Here is a 17,948-nt window from a genome sequence, read left to right on the forward strand (position 1 = left end):
TCAGGAGTAACGCGTCGTTACTCCTCGTTAGGGGGGGTGAGGATGGGTGAGGGGGGGTGAGGATGGGTGAGGGGGGGTGAGGGGGGGTGAGGATGGGGATGCGGAGGCGCAGCATCAGCAGCTCTCCGGTCAGCGCGCGCCAGCCTCTCCACACCGTCACCGCGCGCGAGACAACGGACGTTAATCCGGTGAAACGATAATCCCGAAACTCCCGGAGGAGTCCAGGAAATTAACGGAGAAGAGGAGGAAGAGGAGGAAGAGGAGGACGAGAAGCGGCTGGATGCGGACGGAGGACGGAGACCCGCGAGGGGAGAGGGACGGCGGCTCCACCGACAGCTGCTCCCGGTGAGTCCCGGTGGGTCCCGGCTCCGGTTCTCCACCGGACCGGTTGTTCTCCGGTCGGTCAGAGGTCAGACTTCAGGTGGAACCGAGTCACGTGATGTCACGTCAGTCGCCAAGTTTGTTTATTTGTTTTGGATTTTATTGCGTTGGGTTTTGTTTGTTTTAACAGTTTTTTTATTTATCTGAACGAAGATTCTGATCAATATCGATGTGTTAATGGAGACAAACGAGGCTCTGCACCGATCGATCTTTAGTTTGTCCATCAGGTCAGAACCAATCCTAATCCAGAAAGAACTTGAAAATTAAAATAGCAAGAAAATCCAGAAAGTTGCCTAAAAAACTTGTTTATGATCATTAAATGATTTAAATATTGAACATTTGTGCTGTAAAGAAAAAAAATTGAGTTTTGAAGTCCTTCATAGAGGGGGGGTGGGGTGGGGGGGGCTCCGGACGTGATTTGGAATCCTGAGCCTTACTGGGTTTAAATCCTGTGTTTTCCAGTTGACTCTGCTTCCACTCCCGTTGCCGGGTGGGAACGCATCATGGCCCCCCACCCCCACCCCCACCCCCCAGCCCCGTGAGCGCTAATCCTCCCTGGAGTTTGCTCCATAAACCTAAAAAGGGCCCCGGTGGTGTTTGAACACTGGATTACGGACCAGGTTTCACTGGGACGTCCTGATTACTAACACCTACAGGGAGCACGCTCTGGAGGCCGGGGTCAGGTGGACCTGTTGGGTTCTGTTGGGTTCTGTTGGGTTCAGTTGGGTTCTGTTGGGTTCTGTTGGGTTCTGTTGGGTTCAGTTGGGTTCTGTTGGGTTCTGTTGGGTTCTGTTGGGTTCTGTTGGGTTCAGTTGGGTTCGGTGTCTTCGCTGGACTCCTGCTTCCCGCCCTCCGTCCCACCCCCCACCATAAGAAGGACGAGGCTCAGGAGGAGCGGGGCGGGGGGAGAACCGAGGGGTGAGCACTTGGGATTGAGCCAAACGGGTCATTTAATCAGAGGGCAGTTCGTTCACTGGAAGCACGGGGGCCCCCTTTTTAGGGATGATTGATCTGGACCGGACCGCTATTGATCGCCGGAGGCGCATAAGCGTGTGACAGGTCTTTAACTCGCTCCTCTTTAGCCCCCCGTCTCACACTGGGGGCAAATTCCAGTTTCCCTCAGAGCACAGAAGAATTTATAGATTTACAGTTTAAAGAGAGGATGAGTCGAAACGTGTCCCGTGGCTTTAGGATGAATTACTGACATCAGCCAAATGTTTCCTTTCACCTTCTTCTAAGGTTGAGTCCAAAAGACTGAGTGTTTTCTAACTTCCACATTCAAGTACAGGAAGTCAACATACAAACAGGAAGTCAACATACGAACAGGAAGTCAACATACGAACAGGAAGTCAACATACGAACAAACGCGCTTCACCATATCCAACTATCCTGCAATTACCCTTTCTGCCACAATTAGATGAATAATCCCGGAGGAAATTGCACCATCAATCCTCGCGGGGGCAGCACTGCTGTGTTCATGCAGCTCCCACACTTGCCCCCCTCTTGTTGTTTGCTGTTGTCCGTTAGCATCTCAGCACGTCAAGCTTCGTTTCTTGGATACTTTACTGTTTATTATGATGATAAAGGAAAGGCTGGTGGAGATGGTGGTAGTGGTGAACATCTGATGACAACTGTCTCTGACCACTATAAGTCCTCCCTCTTCCTTACCTCTAAAGGTAAGCTACATGCTACATGCTAGAGTACCGTAGATACTGTAGCATCATCAGGATTAAACAACCTCTCAGAACCAGTTGTGTTTGTAAGTTGAGGACTAGCTGAAAACGTCACGTGTGACCTAAAGAAAACGTGCTTCTGAATCTTGAAGTTCTTCCTGTTTTCTCTGGATTAGTTGGAGTCCTGGTGAACTTCAACCGCTTCATGAAACAAATGTTTGAAACGTGTTAAAAACCTCACGATGCCACCGCTTTGACGTCTTTCCAACGGCGTCCCCTCAGCGCCGGGCTAACGGACCACAACCAGTTCGGAGTGTTTTCACGTCGACACGTCGAACTGGAGGCGTGTCGGTGGTTTTGAACAAAGCTCTATTGAAGCCGCATCCATTTGGAGCCTTTTGAACAGATCGGACGTTCACGGCCACTGGAGACATGCAGTTGGGACGTGAATGGGGGGGGGTTGAATGGCGTTGACCCGAGGGCGGCGGCGGCGGCCTCGTGGTGTGTGGCTCAAAGAAAAGCAGTTTTTATTAATTTCCTGAGTGTTTCCTTTCATTCCTGAAGAAGCGTGTGTCCTTTCCAGTTTCATTGTCCTCATCCGTTTCCAGCCTGGGCTCTCATGTTCGAACACAATCACCACAAACTACTCAAATCCACTTTTAAAGCGCCCCTTTGGTCGGCGGCTTCCATTGCTTCAGGCGTTTGCTCTGCTGAAGCACCCAAAGTGTTGCATGGATGGAACAACTCTGCAGCAGAAAAATAATGAGTCAGTTCCAAAAGGTTAAAGTTGGAATTGGCTCATCTGTTTGTGAAATTAATGTCGCCTTCAGCTGAGCTTCAGGTGCAGAGAGCAACCAGGGACAGAAGCTAAATTTAGCTGCAGCGAGAAGCAGGATGGCTTCAAGACTGAGTTACCTGCTGCTAGCTGGTCGCACATACGTGGTCCTGTTTACATGACTGAGTGCTTGCTGGGTATTGGAAACTGTCATGTGCATGTCAGGCCACTAGGTGGCGGTGTGGCCTTGGATCATGTTTAAAACCAACGAAGACGGACTCGCAACGACAGTGTTCAATAATAATTACGTCTACGCTAACATTGCTAACATTGCTAACCTCAATGACAAACCAGGTCGCCAGAGAAGTTGCCCGTCTTCCAGCAATCAATAATCAAAACGATCAGTATGAGGAACTGATGTGATGTCAGTTACGTAACCAGCTGATCAGGGGGATGAAATGATCGTACATCACTCCGGCGGCTCCTACTAGCTGGAAGCGCTTCTACGCGACAACGTTAAATCACCGCAGGACCTTTTAAAAAGGATCGGAGGTCACAGATTGATCCGCTAGCCGTTAAAAGGAATGTTCATTCCCTTCAGCGCTGATTAGACGCATTAGAAAAAATATTAATCTGACAGTTATCGATTGCAGTGGGTTGGGATGGGGGGGTTAGACCTACCCACAATGCATAGCAGACTGCTATGGCTCGGAAAGACGTCAGTTTGAAGACAGGAATACAGTAATCCCTCGCCTGTTTGTGGTTCTAGATGCACAGCTTCACCACATTGCAGATTTTTACCGGTATGGCTGACAGCATCAGGAAGTGTGTTTAATGTGGTTTAATATCAGTAGGGGGAGGGTTCATCAGTGTTTAAATTACCGTAAATAATAAAATTGTCATATCGAGGAATTTCGTTTTCCGTGGGTGGTCCTGGAACGCATTAACCACGAGTAACGAGGGGTTACTGTAAAAAGTCCCATCTGTGGTGGAAACCTTTGACTCCTCACTGCCCTCTTGTGGACGCAATCAATAGATGTAAAAGATGTGGAGGCATGTGGCGCTGATGGATGAAGCCCACTTTCATGGCTGAAGGTAGTGTTGAAGGGTCTTTGGAGGGTTTTGGGTGTCTAAGGTCTTCATGAGAGGTTTTTAAGGGTTTTTTTTGTAGTAGGCGTGTCACTGTCCCCATTTCTTCCCAGGTCCCCAAACACCTGCCTTGTTTTCCTCTCCTGACGACGCCACACTGCCTCTTCCACTCAGATCTGCCGCTCCTCTTTGGGGAATCGAGTTTTGTCAGCCCTTCAATAATAGAAGGCCGAGGCCACGAGTTTACCAACCGTCTCCCGTCCCACATTCGCTGATGACTTCCTGTTGAAGCCTTCAGACTCGTCCTGCTGTGGTTTCACCATCCCAGACCACCATGTTTCTCCCATTAGCCCCTCTTCATCGTTCGACCTCTCCTCTTCCTCTGACGTGCGCCAAAGCTTCGTCGCTGTTCGTCGAGACGACCTAATTTGTCATTTCGCATCGGCGCCGAGCTGAGACTAATTCCCTCCCCTCATTTACTGGTGCTATTATTAATGTTGTAGACGGTGCACTCTGCAGGATGTCACACGGGGTCTGAACGCGTCAGAACGACGAATTACATCCAAACAGTCTGGAACAAACAAGACCCGTGTGAGCGGACCCGTCACTACGACCCACTTCCAATCACAAACACGGGTGTAAACACCCAACCAGCGTCCAGACCCAGTAGTTCCTTTAGGAGAGTCTTCAAAGGTGCCTTTTCACGATTTGTTTGACAAGGTCTTTATTAGCCTTCTGTTAGCTTTTCATGCTAATTCAAACCAGACAGACCGGTCAGGAAAGGAACTCAAGAGAACTATTGTATTTAGTCTTTACATCCATTTCTGTCCTGCTGGAACCGGATCAGACTCCTGGTTCTATCCGGCATCCCACGAAGACACAAGTCTTCAAGTTCTTCTAGTCGAGTCCGATTGGCTGGTTTCTGGGACTCTTTTTAAAACTAGCCTCATCTTCATCGGTGGTTCCAGAGGACGATGCTCAGCTGTTGGAACACGAAGCTCCAGAAACAACTTGTGGACCCTAAAAGCCTCGCCTCCACGTCTGGGACACACTTCCTGTGAGACGTTCGTTATTTCCTCAGCCTTTTTAAAAGCGTAGGAAGTCAACGCAAAAATAACACAGAATTATTATTGGGCAGCCTGGAAAAGTTGCGCTTTCCTTAACCTGAGATCAAACATATCCGAGATCAGATTGCTGTCGTGTTCTCACAGCGCCCGCTTTTATGTGTGCCCAACTTTTTATTGCGTTTTAAGCGTCGCATAAATCTCAACATGTGTCCAACGGGGTTTTTGGAAAATTGCTGCATTAAACTTTAAAATTGCTTCTCCTGCCCTCTGCAGAATCTATGAATATGCAAATGAGTTCAGTTTAACGGCTAATGGAGAGATGTTTCATCCTAAAGTCCATTAAAGTGTTGGCTGCCGTTAATCTACGCTGAATATCGGGTGACGATAGTCTAATAAAACAGTGAATGTTCATCATGGATCCATCTCTTAGGGGCCTGATTGTCACCGCCAACATCGAGCTCTGCTCCCGACAGCTGCTCCGACGGCCCCCCGTGGGGGTTTCCGGGGGGGGTCCACTTGGCAGCAGGTGCCAGGAATACATAAAAAAAGAAAAGGTGCAAACACGCGAGTCGTTGTTCCCTTCAGACGCTTTAATTGGGGATTTGAGCCGAGCTCGTCTTCCTCGCTGTGACGGTCTAAAAATAACGCCGTGGCCCCATGGGTGGGGTTAGGTGGTGTTTCAGGGTGGGTGTGGGATGTTTCGATGTCTCTAAACAAACAACTGATGACCAGAACTGTTAGCGGTGGCGAGCTAACAGCTAGCGCTGCATGCAGATCATTGTCGGACTCTGACGCCACCGAAGACCGTCCACAACCCCCCATTGGGTTGAAGGTCATGACGGATGAGCCTCGTCGTCTTCAGGGACTAGACCCCTCCTGCCTTTGTTCTGACTGTCGCTAGAGCGCCTCTAGTGGCCACGGTAGGCGTCACAAACAAACCGGCGGCTGCAACGTGACCCCCGTGTGACCGCGCTCCGGGCGGGGTGACAAATACATATCGCCCCTCACTTTCTAATTTGGCAGGCGGGGTCGGCCCTGGCTTCCAACTCTGGGCAGGTCGTGACCTTTGGTTGGACTGTAGCCCGATGATCCTGGATCCTGATTGGCCGGAGGGGCGCAGCAGCTGACGGGACATCACACACCTGCCACTGCGTGCCTCTCATAAAGGGGTGGGGGGAGCCCCACCCATGTAGAACACGCCCGGAGACGCAGCCGAGTTTACAGACGTCCAACGATTTGTTTATGGTTAAATGCCGGTACACTGTTGGGGAGGGTGGGGGGACTCAGACTTCCTCTGATCCGTGGCGACTGGCTGGAGTCCAGCAGCGAATCAGCTGCCAGCATCGGCGTCTGGCATCGCTGACATATGCAGTGAGGACTCCGGTCAGCCCGACGAGTGTGGAGTCGGCAGCTGGCGCTCCAGCCGGGGTAAAGCCCTCACATGAGAGCTGGAGGAGACGAGGAGCTGCTGCAGCGGAGTCGACTTCAGAGGTTCGTTATTTGTTGCTCGTCTCGCTCTGGGCGGCGGCTGTGGTGGTGGTGGGGTGGGGGGGTCATACATAATTTACCTGGCGTCCCCCCCCCAGCACTGGTTTATTCAACAGGCAGAGCCAGACGGCGGTGGGGTTATGTCACGATGTTTCAGCGCCGCCTCCTCCTGGAGCCGTCGTGTTCAGGAAGACGCCTCGGGTTTATTTTGAGCGCCGGCGTCTCTTATATAAACCCTGTTTGAGAGGAGTTTATCTACCAGAAGTGTGAGTGTGTGCAGGTGTTCAGGCGTCTGTAGTGGGGTGTCCTGAGACCTGAGACCAGTGCGTTGTGTCTGCAGTTTTTATGCCTGAATATCAAATAACATCACAAACACAGAGAGCCGAGGTCGTCTCGTTACCCAAGTCTCCGTAATACAAATGCTGATTTGAACAAAAAAAATAGATTTTTCCATCACGAGATTAAATCACATTAAATGGTTGCAGATCTTCACTGATGTCAAATTTATTCAGCTATTTAAGATCAATACATTCAACAAAGATGTGATTTATTCAAGAATAGAAAGTGAATTGTGGGTGGATTATTCTGTCCGTATTGATCACATTGACTGTTGAAGTTATTGATCACATTGACTGTTGAAGTTATCCAATTTTCCATCAATGTGGGTTGAAAACGTCCCTGAGTGACCTCAGACCAGGTTTACATTAGTTAAAGGTTAGTTAATACACCTGATGAGTCACTGAGGCCGACGCCCACATGGATGTGGATACGTTTGGTGTTGAGATGAAATACAGGTAAACCTTGGCTTACGTTAGCCGATTCCAGGAGACGTGACACAAGTTGAAAAACGACGTCAGTTGACTGAACTGGTCTCCAGACTGAACTGTAGATAACCATTCCTAGTTCTGTACTGAACTTTATTAATGAATGGATTTTAATAATAGTTGTTTTATATGAATCTATTTTAAGCTAATATTTAATACAGCACATTAAAAATGTTTTTATTTTTATCCTCATTTATGTGCTTTTAACAGATTACTGGTGATTTTACGATCTTTGCGGCATAAAGACGTAAACTGGAGTAAAATCATGTAAACCTGATGATGTAAACCTCAAAATGCGCCGCTTCACTACGTCGTAGATTTTTAGTCGGTAGTCATGTGATACTGTATGCGCATTCTATTGGCTGACAGCATCTATGAGTGCTGCTTTCAGAGACTCATGGAACGCAGCACACTTCTGCGAGAGACAAGTGTTTTAAACAGTCTATCAGAGTGATTTAAAGGTAATACAGACACAAGGTGGTTTAATATCAGTATGGGGGGGGGGTTCTTAAACGTTTAATTTACCATAAATAAAATAGTTTGTCGCTATATCGTTCAAATTTTCACGGGTGCTCCTGGAACGCATTAACCACGAGTAACGAGGGATTACCGTAACTCCAAACGACGTAAGTCGAGGTTTACCTGTTAAAGGAAGTGACTGCTTGAGCTTTAAAGACCTTGTTTCTGGTGTTTCCTGGAGTCACGTTGTCTTTGTTCTGTCCAGGTTTCTCTGAAGGCACCACGTTTCTCCAGACGACTTAACTCCAAGCAGATTTCAACTTGACTGCCACTGGTAATGAAAATCTGCGCTCCGACCCTGAAACGGTAGGTCAGAGGACGGTAGACTTCAGACACCTTCGCTTTAGAGTCAGGAGGCTAACGCCCGTGTGTCTGTTTCCTCTCAGGCTGGGGGTAAGATGTTCGTGGAGTCAGTCGTCCGATGGGGGGCTTGGGGCGTCCTGCTCCAGATTGGACTGTGCGTTTCCGCGGGAAGCTGCCCCCCACGCTGCGTCTGCCGACAGGACGCCAAAGAAGTCATCTGCTCCGGCAAACATCTGAACTCAGTGCCAGAGGGCTTCTCCAGCGATGCCAGGCGTTTGGATTTGTCTCGCAATAAGATTAAGACTGTGGGACGGCGCCAGTTCTCTGGCCTCCTGCAGCTGCAAGAGTTGGATCTCAGTGATAACATAATCTCCATGATTGAGGTGGAGGCTTTCCAGGGTTTACAGAATCTCAGGACGCTTCGGATTAAGAACAACCGACTGAAGATCATCCCGGTTGGGGTGTTTTCTGGCCTGACCGGTCTGCGCTTTCTGGATTTGAGCCAGAACGAGATTCTGGTGTTCTTGGACTACACCTTCAAAGAAATGGTGAACCTTCAAACGTTGGAAGCCGAAGAGAACGACTTGGTCTTCATTTCCCAGCGGGCTTTTTTTGGTCTTCAAAACCTGCAGGAGCTCAACATCGACCGCAGCAACCTGACGTCGATTCCCACTGAAGCGTTGTCCCAGCTCCAGAGCTTGACACATCTTCGCATGGTACGTCTCACCATCTCCACGCTACCCAACAACGCTTTCCGACGGCTCCAGCGTCTTCAGAGCCTCCTGATCGTGAGTTGGCCGACGTTGGACACCGTGGCCAGCAACAGCCTCATCGGGCTGAACCTGACCTCGCTCGTCATCAGCAACTGCAACCTGAGTTCTATTCCATACGCGGCTCTTCGTCACCTGGTGTACTTGCGCTACCTGGACCTCTCATACAACCCTATCACCGTCATCCAAGGCAATATGTTGGGCGACCTCCTGAGACTCCAGGAGTTACACCTGGCAGGGGGGAGTCTGCTACGAATAGAACCGGGGGCCTTTCGAGGACTAGCATACTTTCGGATGCTTAACGTGACCTCCAATCAGCTCACAACATTGGAGGAGAGTGTCTTCCACTCGGTGGGCAACCTCCAGGTGCTGCGGTTGGATGCGAATCCCCTGGCGTGCGACTGCCGGCTCATTTGGGTGGTCCGCCGCCGGTTGCGACTGAACTTTGACGGACGTCAGCCCACCTGTTCGTCTCCCGATGCGGTGCGACAGCGGGAATTTAGAGACTTCTCAGAGAAGGAGCTGCCCAGGCTTTTTACCTGCCGCCCCGCCCGCATCATGGACCGCCGGCCACAGGAGGCCAGAGTGGAGGAAGGCACCACGGTTCTCTTCTCCTGTAAAGCCGATGGGGATCCATTCCCGTCCATCACCTGGATCTCACCCCACAAGAATGTGGTGTCTCCAACGGGACGAATCAGAGTTTTGCCAAATGGTACTCTCGAAGTGCGTTTTGCGCAAGTCCAGGACAGCGGCTCCTATCAGTGCCTGGCGGGCAACGCTGCCGGTAACGACAGTCTGACTGTCGGTCTGTACGTTAAGGGGCTCCCTCGCAATCGAACCATGCCCTTCTTCTCGGAAGAGGGCTGGGTAGAGCCTTCCAATCATCAGACTGCCAACTCCTCAGCGGAAACGCCCAAGCCATACCCGTTTGACGCCAAGACCCTGATCATCGCCACCACCATGGGCTTCCTGTCGTTCCTCAGCTCCGTGGTGATCTGCTTCGTCTTCATGTTCTTCTGGAGTCAGAGCAAAGGCCAAATCAAACACACAGCGACCATCGACTTCGTGCCCCGCTCCTCCATGGGTGGCGGGGGAGGGGACGGAGGCGATGGAGGCAGGTTCACCATGAAGCTCATTTAACAAGCCAAGGAAATGGTCCTCAGCTGTGGACGTCCTCGCTGCTCTTGCTCATCAACTGTTCCTTAAAGACAAAGGGATTATTTTTATGTCGCATGTGATTATAAAAATCCACCGGAGGACGGTTTGACAGAACATACTGGGTGCTTGCTTCATCCTCCTCATCTTCACTTGCTAATAGAAGCCAAATACACCTTTTCCTCACATTGAAAGGGGGACAATTTGACCAAGATTGATACTGCAATAAATTTAAGGAACAGCCAAATAATTTAGATTCTTGACTTTGCGGGTAGGTGTTGGACTTGCTTTCTTCATCCCATCACGTACACAGAATGCATCGTTTACCGTTTCGTATTTCAAACAGATCCAGTTCGGATCAACATCTTTCTTTTGTAACGTCTTAGCTTATATTTACACTAGACGATTCATTTTTATATTCCAGGAACTATTTTTTATTTTTTACCTTCACGAAACAAAACGATGTGCCTCAGCAACACTCTCACCATCGACATAGAATGATCACCTGACTGTTGGTGTAAATATTTAGTTGAAGAGCATTTGAGTATTGACCGTCGTTCACACACACACACACACACACACACACACACACACACACACACACAGTTCATAATTTTAACTGTTTGGATGAACTAAGCACAAAGCAATGCTTCATTGTGTCAGAAATTCCGCATTTTGATGCAACTCCGGGTTTCATTTGCCATCACGTGCAGAAATGTCTTTCATTTCACTGTATTAAATGCCTGTATTTAAACCCGCCGTGTGTGTGTGTGTGTGTGTGTGCAGATTCGTTTTGGAATTGCTTCGTGTAAAATATTTTGGAGCGGAACCAAACTGATCCAATCATCTTCAGACCAATCTCCCAGAGGATCTGTGTCTGAAATGAGTCCACTGTTGGGGAATTGGTTACACAGGGAGACGCGTCGCTCTCCTGCCAAAGCGCTTAATCTTTGCGCTGTGAGTCCAGCGCGAGAAACGTGTCCAAACAGAGACACAAAGTGGCCTCGTTCACGCCGTACGACGGCGGTTAGCCACACAATGGTTAAGCTCTTCCTCTTTTGTTGAAAGAGAAGGATTTCCCTTCCGTTTCCTCTCAGAGTGGCGTCTCCCGACAGAAATTAATTTCTCCAGACGTTTTTTAGCTTCGGTGCATCCACTGAAGACTCCCTCTGTAGCCAGAATATCGCACCTGAGGGCAATAAGCAAAAAGTTTGAGTTACCCTCTTCGATTTAGCGCAGTTCAGAGACTTGCGGAGTCCGGAGGGGATTCATTGGACGCCAGTGAGGTTTTTTCCATCTAATGCGAAAAGAAAAACAGAAAAGATGAAATATAAATCACGTGTGAGCGAGGTTTAAACCCCCTGGATTACCTCTGCGCGTCTCAATCTGGTATATAGGTCTGTCTGGCGCTCCTCTGGCCCCGCCTGGCCTCGCATATTATCTATTTTAATTCAACCGTTGGCTCCCGTTGGACGAGCCAAAAGGGCAGATTAAAGCTGTGTTTGTAAGCCACCCCACCCCCACCCTCAACCCCCACCCATGTACTCACCACAGGAACATTATGGTCTGTTCACATCTGCTGTTGATGTACAGAAAGGAGCGCTTATGGGAACCATTTGGACGACATCAGCGAAAACAAACCGACCCTCTAAAGACAAGACTCGATTCGGTCAACAAAAAATATTCAGCTCTGGATTCGTCTCAAAGGCCGTCATCATTCTGTGTGTTCTGATCTCGAAAATGCCTCGTTTATCTCCGCCTGTTCACCGGTTGGATTCAGCTGGCGTCGACCTTTACTGGCAGACGGCGGTCTGGTCTCCCCAGGAAGGAGAGGCCAGTCGTTTCTTCAAGAGGGTACGATTAGATCGATAGATCAGATTAGAAAAGTTCAAAGATTGGCCTTTTCCTCGAGGGGAGATGGTGTTCAACCCCAGGCGAAAATGCTCCGAGGGGTATTTATCAAACCAAGCAGAAGTTAGCCAATCAGAGGAAGACTGAGAAGTTGCATCAGCTTACGATGCAACCAAATTTACGCATGTCAGCTCACCCGCGAGCGAAGCCTCTTGCAATCTGTCAACAGAAAAGAACCACCGGTTAATATCCAGAGCATCAGAGAAAGTCCGCCCAAGATCAATTCGTACAAAGCCTTGGCAGCCGATGAGTTCATTGGAGGGGCCCAAGACTTAAGTCATAGGATTTAATTGAAGGATTCTCATTGGTCCACCAGATTGTTTTTTCAGGTAAAAGTCTCACCGTAACCACCATCGTGAACAAACCAATCAAACCAGGATGACATCATCCACAAAGTCCTCAAAATGGGCGAACTTGTAGGGAAGGCCGAGTGTTCTCATCTCCCAATGTGGTCGAGTAGCTCAGATTCTCATGAGCATAAACGCTAACGGCCAACACTGAAGCTCCAGCTGTGGTGAACAGATTGTGACAAATGAAGTCGTTCCTTATGTAAACACGTCCCGCCGCCGGACTCGCCGCAGGCTGTGGGAATCCTGTTCTAGAACTGTCTCGGATGTCAGGCCACCGCAATTTGATGTTACAGACGGAGACTCCTGGTTGGACAAAAGATCAGACTTTAGCTGCTAGCAGTCAGCAGTAGCTAATGTCTGCTACTTTATATAGTGCATTGTCGCCTCCAGTGAGCGCATTTCATGACTTCCTGTTTGCCGTCGATGGCTTCTTCATCTCGTTCTCTCCAGGTGTCCATGATAACTCCTCTTAGAAAGTACAAGAACCCACTCGTAGCTTCAGTATTGATCGATTTTTTTTCCCACAGGTCACCAATTCATCACTTTCAAATTTCTATTATTGGACAACACCATCAGAACTCCCCTGACCACCTGATGGCGCTGTGGCTAAATTAAAAGAAGTTGTTCCATCAGCATTAAACTCTTGAGTCTTAACTGCATTGAGGGTTCGTGTGGTAACTTTTAACCTGTCCAAACTCATCTCGTAGGCGGTGCTGATGACTGGATCAGCTCAACCCTTTATTGCCCCTTAAGACTTAAAACATGAAAACCAAAGAGATTTGATTCTGAATTTAGATCACTACAGTCAACTGGAGAGAATATGGTTAGTCTTGTTCAACACTGCCCAAGATTTGACTTTACAGGGCTTGAGACGTCATGCACCATGCTCTGATGGTTGAGAATGCCTCTCCCCTGGGGGGCTATGGTGGTAATAGACCAACAGAGTAATAGTAATAGCTTACCCAACTCACTTGTCAGTGCAATAGATAGAAATTTATTCAGGATGTTCAAAAAAGGGTCCACAAGTAGCATTGTTAGGCTAAGCCGCTATGAAATGACGATGTGGATCCAGTAGGTAAAATGAAATCAACTTTATTGAACCAGTGGATTCCAGTGACCGCCTGAATCAAACATTCTCAAAAGTAAGCGCCAGAAAAATGGACATTTTTACATCACAATTCAAAAGTCTGTTAAGACAATAAACAAGGACAGTGAAAACATAAGTCTCTTTTGACTACATCGCCTTATGAATAAATAAATCCATGATAGTCATACAATCCGATTGTTTTCTTATCAAATTTATTCATCATTTATTCCCCAACTTCAGGCTTGATTTCATTTGTTAGCCAACCCCCCCCAAAAAAAACAACCAACCAAACAACATGGGTTCATGTTGATTTTTGACTGTTCCTGCACTGGATGCCAATTAAAACTCTTCCTCCTCCTCAACCATCATTAAAAAAATAGTCTTATTTAACGGTCAACCGTCTTTTGTAGCAGCTGATGTCTGTGGGAGGTGGTGGGCAGAGAGACGACACCCCCGGAGGATCTCTGGGGGAGGAATCACTAGCTGGTGGAGAAATGAAGAAACGTTGAGTCCGTCTGTTGCTGCCATCTGGTGATGAACACCTTCCATCACACGGACTGCATTCAACAGCGCTGAGGTAGTCTTGTCTAGTTTCAGGACATCCTAAGAAACAAAAACACAGAAGAACATGGTGAGGGGAGAACTCATTGAAATCTGGCACCTGCTCAGCTGGAGCCTGACTGACCTTCAGGACACATCTGGTGCCACCATCTGCAAAACAAGAAGGTTCCACGTTCTGGTCCAGATGTGGGCCCCCTCTGGATGGTGGTTTGTGTCCCTGTGATCCCTCCGACAGGTTCCTCGCCGCTGCTCCCAGAAACCGAGACGTTTTTTGTCCCTGGATTCTGTGGCAGAAAAATACGACAACACCACCGACCACAACACACCAATCCCCACTCCACAACCCCAACACACCCAGCCCAACATGACCAAATAGCAACCTGAACACGCCAGCACGAAGCCAATTCACCCCAAAACATTCCAATAACTCAACCCCAGAACACCAACCCAATAACCAATACGCCAACCACTGAGCACCAACCCCGACACACACCAACAAAACCCACCAAACCACCAGCCACAACCCCACACAGCCCAAAATACCAACCCCAACACATCCACCCCAACACACCCCGAAAAAACTCAAATGCCTCAACAAAGCAACCTAACCACAACATACCCTCCCGAAGCCAACACACCCCAAACCCCCAACCCAATGTGCCAACCCCAACACTCACCCAAAACACCCCAAAAAACCCAATCCCAAATCCCAACACACAAACCCCAATATGCCAATCCAAACACACCAAACCACCAACCCAATACCTCAACCCAAAACACTCCAAAAAACCCAATCCCAAATCCCAACACACAAACCCCAAACTACAACCCAACCACAACATGCCCTCCCGAAGCCAACACACCCCAAAAAACCCAACCCAAAAGCCCAACACTCCAATCCCAACATACCCCAAATCCCCAACCCCAAAATGCCAACCACAACATGCCCTCCCGAAGCCAACACACTCCAAAAAACCCAACCCAAAAGCCCAACACTCCAATCCCAACATACCCCAAATCCCCAACCCCAAAATGCCAACCACAACATGCCCTCCCGAAGCAAACACACCCCAACCACCACAAAACAATCCTATCACACCCACCCCACAACACCAAAATTCCACACTCGAATGCCCCAACAAAGCAACCCAACCACAACATGCCCTCCCAAAGCCAACACACCCCAAACCCCCAACCCAATACACCCACCCCAAACCTCCGCCAAACCACCAACCCCAACACACTCATCCAAAACAACACAAAAAACCCAACCCAACACAAACCCCCAAATGCTATTCAACACATCCCAAATACCCAAAATACCAAACCACAAACCCAATATACCAGCCCAATACGCCCACCCCAAACACCCAACCCAACACGCCAACCCCAAAAAACCCAATCCCAAATACCAACACACAAACCCCAAACTACAACATGCGCTCCTGAAGCCAACATACCCCAAACACCAACCCAAAATGCCAACCACAACACACCAACCCAATCACACCCACCCCAAACACCAAAACACCCACCAAAAACATCCCAACAAACCCAACACACAAACCTCAAAATGCCAATCAACACATCCCAAAATCAACTCAAAAACACCCCAAAATACCAACCACAAAATGCCCTCCCAATACCAACACACCCAAAAACACCAACCCAATAACCCCAAAATGCTAACCCCAACACACCAACCCAATCACACCCACCCCAAACATCCTAACCTTTAACCCCCAACTTATCCCTAAACTCCAAAACAATGGTAAAAAGTGTCAGGCGCTTTGAGAGGACAAAAAAAAACCAAACACCCGTCACCCCCAAAACATCAGAACCCTAAACCCCAACCCCCTCACCTCAACCCTTAACCCCAACTAAATCCTAAAAAAAACAGGAAAAGTAATGGCCAAAGAGGACAATGAAAAGAATGAAAAAAGAACAAGTGACAAAGAAAACACCCTCCACTGCAGAGGGAAGTTGGGAAGGGGGTCAAGGATGGCCCAACACGGGCGCAGGAGTACAGCCACCGCAGATATGGTGCCAGCTCCTCTTGTGTGGTCCCTGTAACCCTGTCTTATCGCCATCCTATCCCCCCTAATGGGGACTTCACCGCTAACTCGATCTTGCCACCTCTGGCACCAGGGCAACGAACTGAAGGTTGCAAAATGCATACGTCATCCTTTGCCTCAAGTCTTTGAGCTCTCAAAACCACCGTGACGCCAAGCAGAGATGGGGAGGCCTTGGAAAACAAATACACAACTCTGACCCACTACCCCCAACCCTCAGCCCCTCTGGGAAGACAAAGGGCCACAAGCCACCCCCAAAACACCCTAATCCTTAACACCATCCAGGGTATTACACTCAGCCTCCCGGGGAAAGTCTATACCAAGTACTGGAGAGGGGGATTAGGCAGATAGTCGAACCTCGGATTCAGGAGGGACAAGGTGGTTTTTGTGCCAGCTGTGCAACACTGGACCATTACTACACTATCCATCGAGTGTTTGAGGGTTCATGAGAGTTTGCCCAACCGGTCCAGGAGTGTTTTGTCGATCTGGAGAAGGTATTTGATCCCTTGTGGTTTTTTGTGGGGAGTGCCTCTAGAGTATGGGGTTTGTAGCCATTTGAGGGCTGTCTGGTCTCTGTATGACTAAAGCCGGAGTTTGGTTCACATTGATGGCAGGAAGTCAGACCTGTTCCAGGTGCATGTTGGACTTCGAAAGGGCTGCCCTCTTATCACCGGTTCTGTTCATAATCTTGGACAGATTTTTAGGTGCAGTCGGGGGCCAGAGGGATTCCGGTTTTGGGACCAAAGGATTTTATCTCTGCTTTTCGTACATGATGTTGTTCTGTTGGCCTCAAACGTGGACCTTCTTTGGGCACTGGGGTGGTTTGCAGCCGAGTGTGACATGAGCAGGACGCAGATCAGCTCATCCAATTTAGAAGTTATGGTTCTCAACTGGAAAAAGGTGGTCTGCCCTTTCCATGGTCGGTGGAGTCTTTGCCCCAAATGGAGGACTGCAAGTACCTTGGGATCTTGTTGACATGTGATGGAAGGACAGAATGTGAGACTGACAGACATTTTGGGGCAGTCGTTTAGGTCTGTCGTGGTGAAGAGCTGAGCCGCAAGACAAAGCTCTAGACTTACCGGTCAATCTATGTTCCTACTCTGCGATTTTCATGGATACAGATTCAGACCTGAAAAAGAACAGTTAAAACTAAGACTTCACATTTAAAAACTACATAAAATGTTTTAAAATTAAAATTTTCTACTAAGGAAAATACTTACCATCATTGTCTCGAAAAATTCCATCTGAACGAGCAGAACTATCAAATGATCCAGAACTTGAACTGGTAGGACCATAATTCAACCACTTTGAGACAAAGGACCATAGATCACCAACAGCCCCAGGCCGGAAGCAAAACGACAGTGAACCTGCATAAAACAAATTGATAAACTGTAATAAACTTATGAGATAAAATATTAAAAGTGACAAATATAGACCAATAACAGAATGTGACACAGTGAAGAGGAATGGGAACTAAAAATAACCAGTAATACCCGTTTACCTTTATATTCCCTGATTTTATTTTTATATTCCCTTTTTTTAAATTCCATTTTATAGCTCAATGTACAAATTCCCACCCATATTAAACTTTTTAATCTGTCGACACCTGCTCACTTTATAAACCTGAGTTTTTCTTCAGACACCGTTGCGGAGCGGATCAAGGCCGAGCTAACTAGTTAGCCAAATGCAAGCCGACTTCACCATACTCTCAGACGACTGTATATTAGATAAAGACTTGGGAACACTAACCTGTGGCCCTGGGGCGGTTTCTGGGTCCCGTCTGGTTGGGAGTGATCCTTTAATGAGGGTCGGTGTCGAAGCAGAGCAATGTTGCTGCTGACCCTCATTGCTGAAGTCAAAGTGGTTCCGCACAAACAGGAAATGTAGTTAATCGTTAAAAATAAAAACACTGTCTCTTCCACT

General features: G+C 48.3%; 1 protein-coding gene across 2 annotated transcripts; it reads left to right on the forward strand.

Annotated features, from left to right (window-relative positions):
• Nucleotides 1-237: 237 nt before the first annotated feature.
• lingo4b (leucine rich repeat and Ig domain containing 4b) lies at nt 238-10,745 on the forward strand. 2 transcript variants are annotated; one of them, XM_068324214.1, is made up of 3 exons: nt 238-345; nt 8,022-8,122; nt 8,203-10,745. In XM_068324214.1, the coding sequence occupies exon 3, from the start codon at nt 8,215-8,217 to the stop codon at nt 10,027-10,029; it is 1,815 nt and encodes a 604-aa protein (XP_068180315.1). In that variant the 5' UTR covers nt 238-345; nt 8,022-8,122; nt 8,203-8,214; the 3' UTR covers nt 10,030-10,745. The 2 variants fall into 2 exon arrangements, with proteins under 2 accessions (XP_068180315.1, XP_068180316.1); XM_068324215.1 differs by lacking the exon at nt 238-345 and having other exon boundaries at nt 7,870-8,122.
• The last annotated feature ends 7,203 nt before the right edge of the window (nt 10,746-17,948 follow it).

The sequence above is a fragment of the Antennarius striatus genome, chromosome 9 (assembly GCF_040054535.1).
Source record: "Antennarius striatus isolate MH-2024 chromosome 9, ASM4005453v1, whole genome shotgun sequence".
Taxonomy (NCBI): Eukaryota; Metazoa; Chordata; class Actinopteri; order Lophiiformes; family Antennariidae; genus Antennarius; species Antennarius striatus.

What these genes read in the sequence shown, in the direction of transcription:
- lingo4b (XM_068324214.1), top strand. Translation starts at nt 8,215, where the DNA reads ATGTTCGTGGAGTCAGTCGTCCGATGGGGGGCTTGGGGCGTCCTGCTC.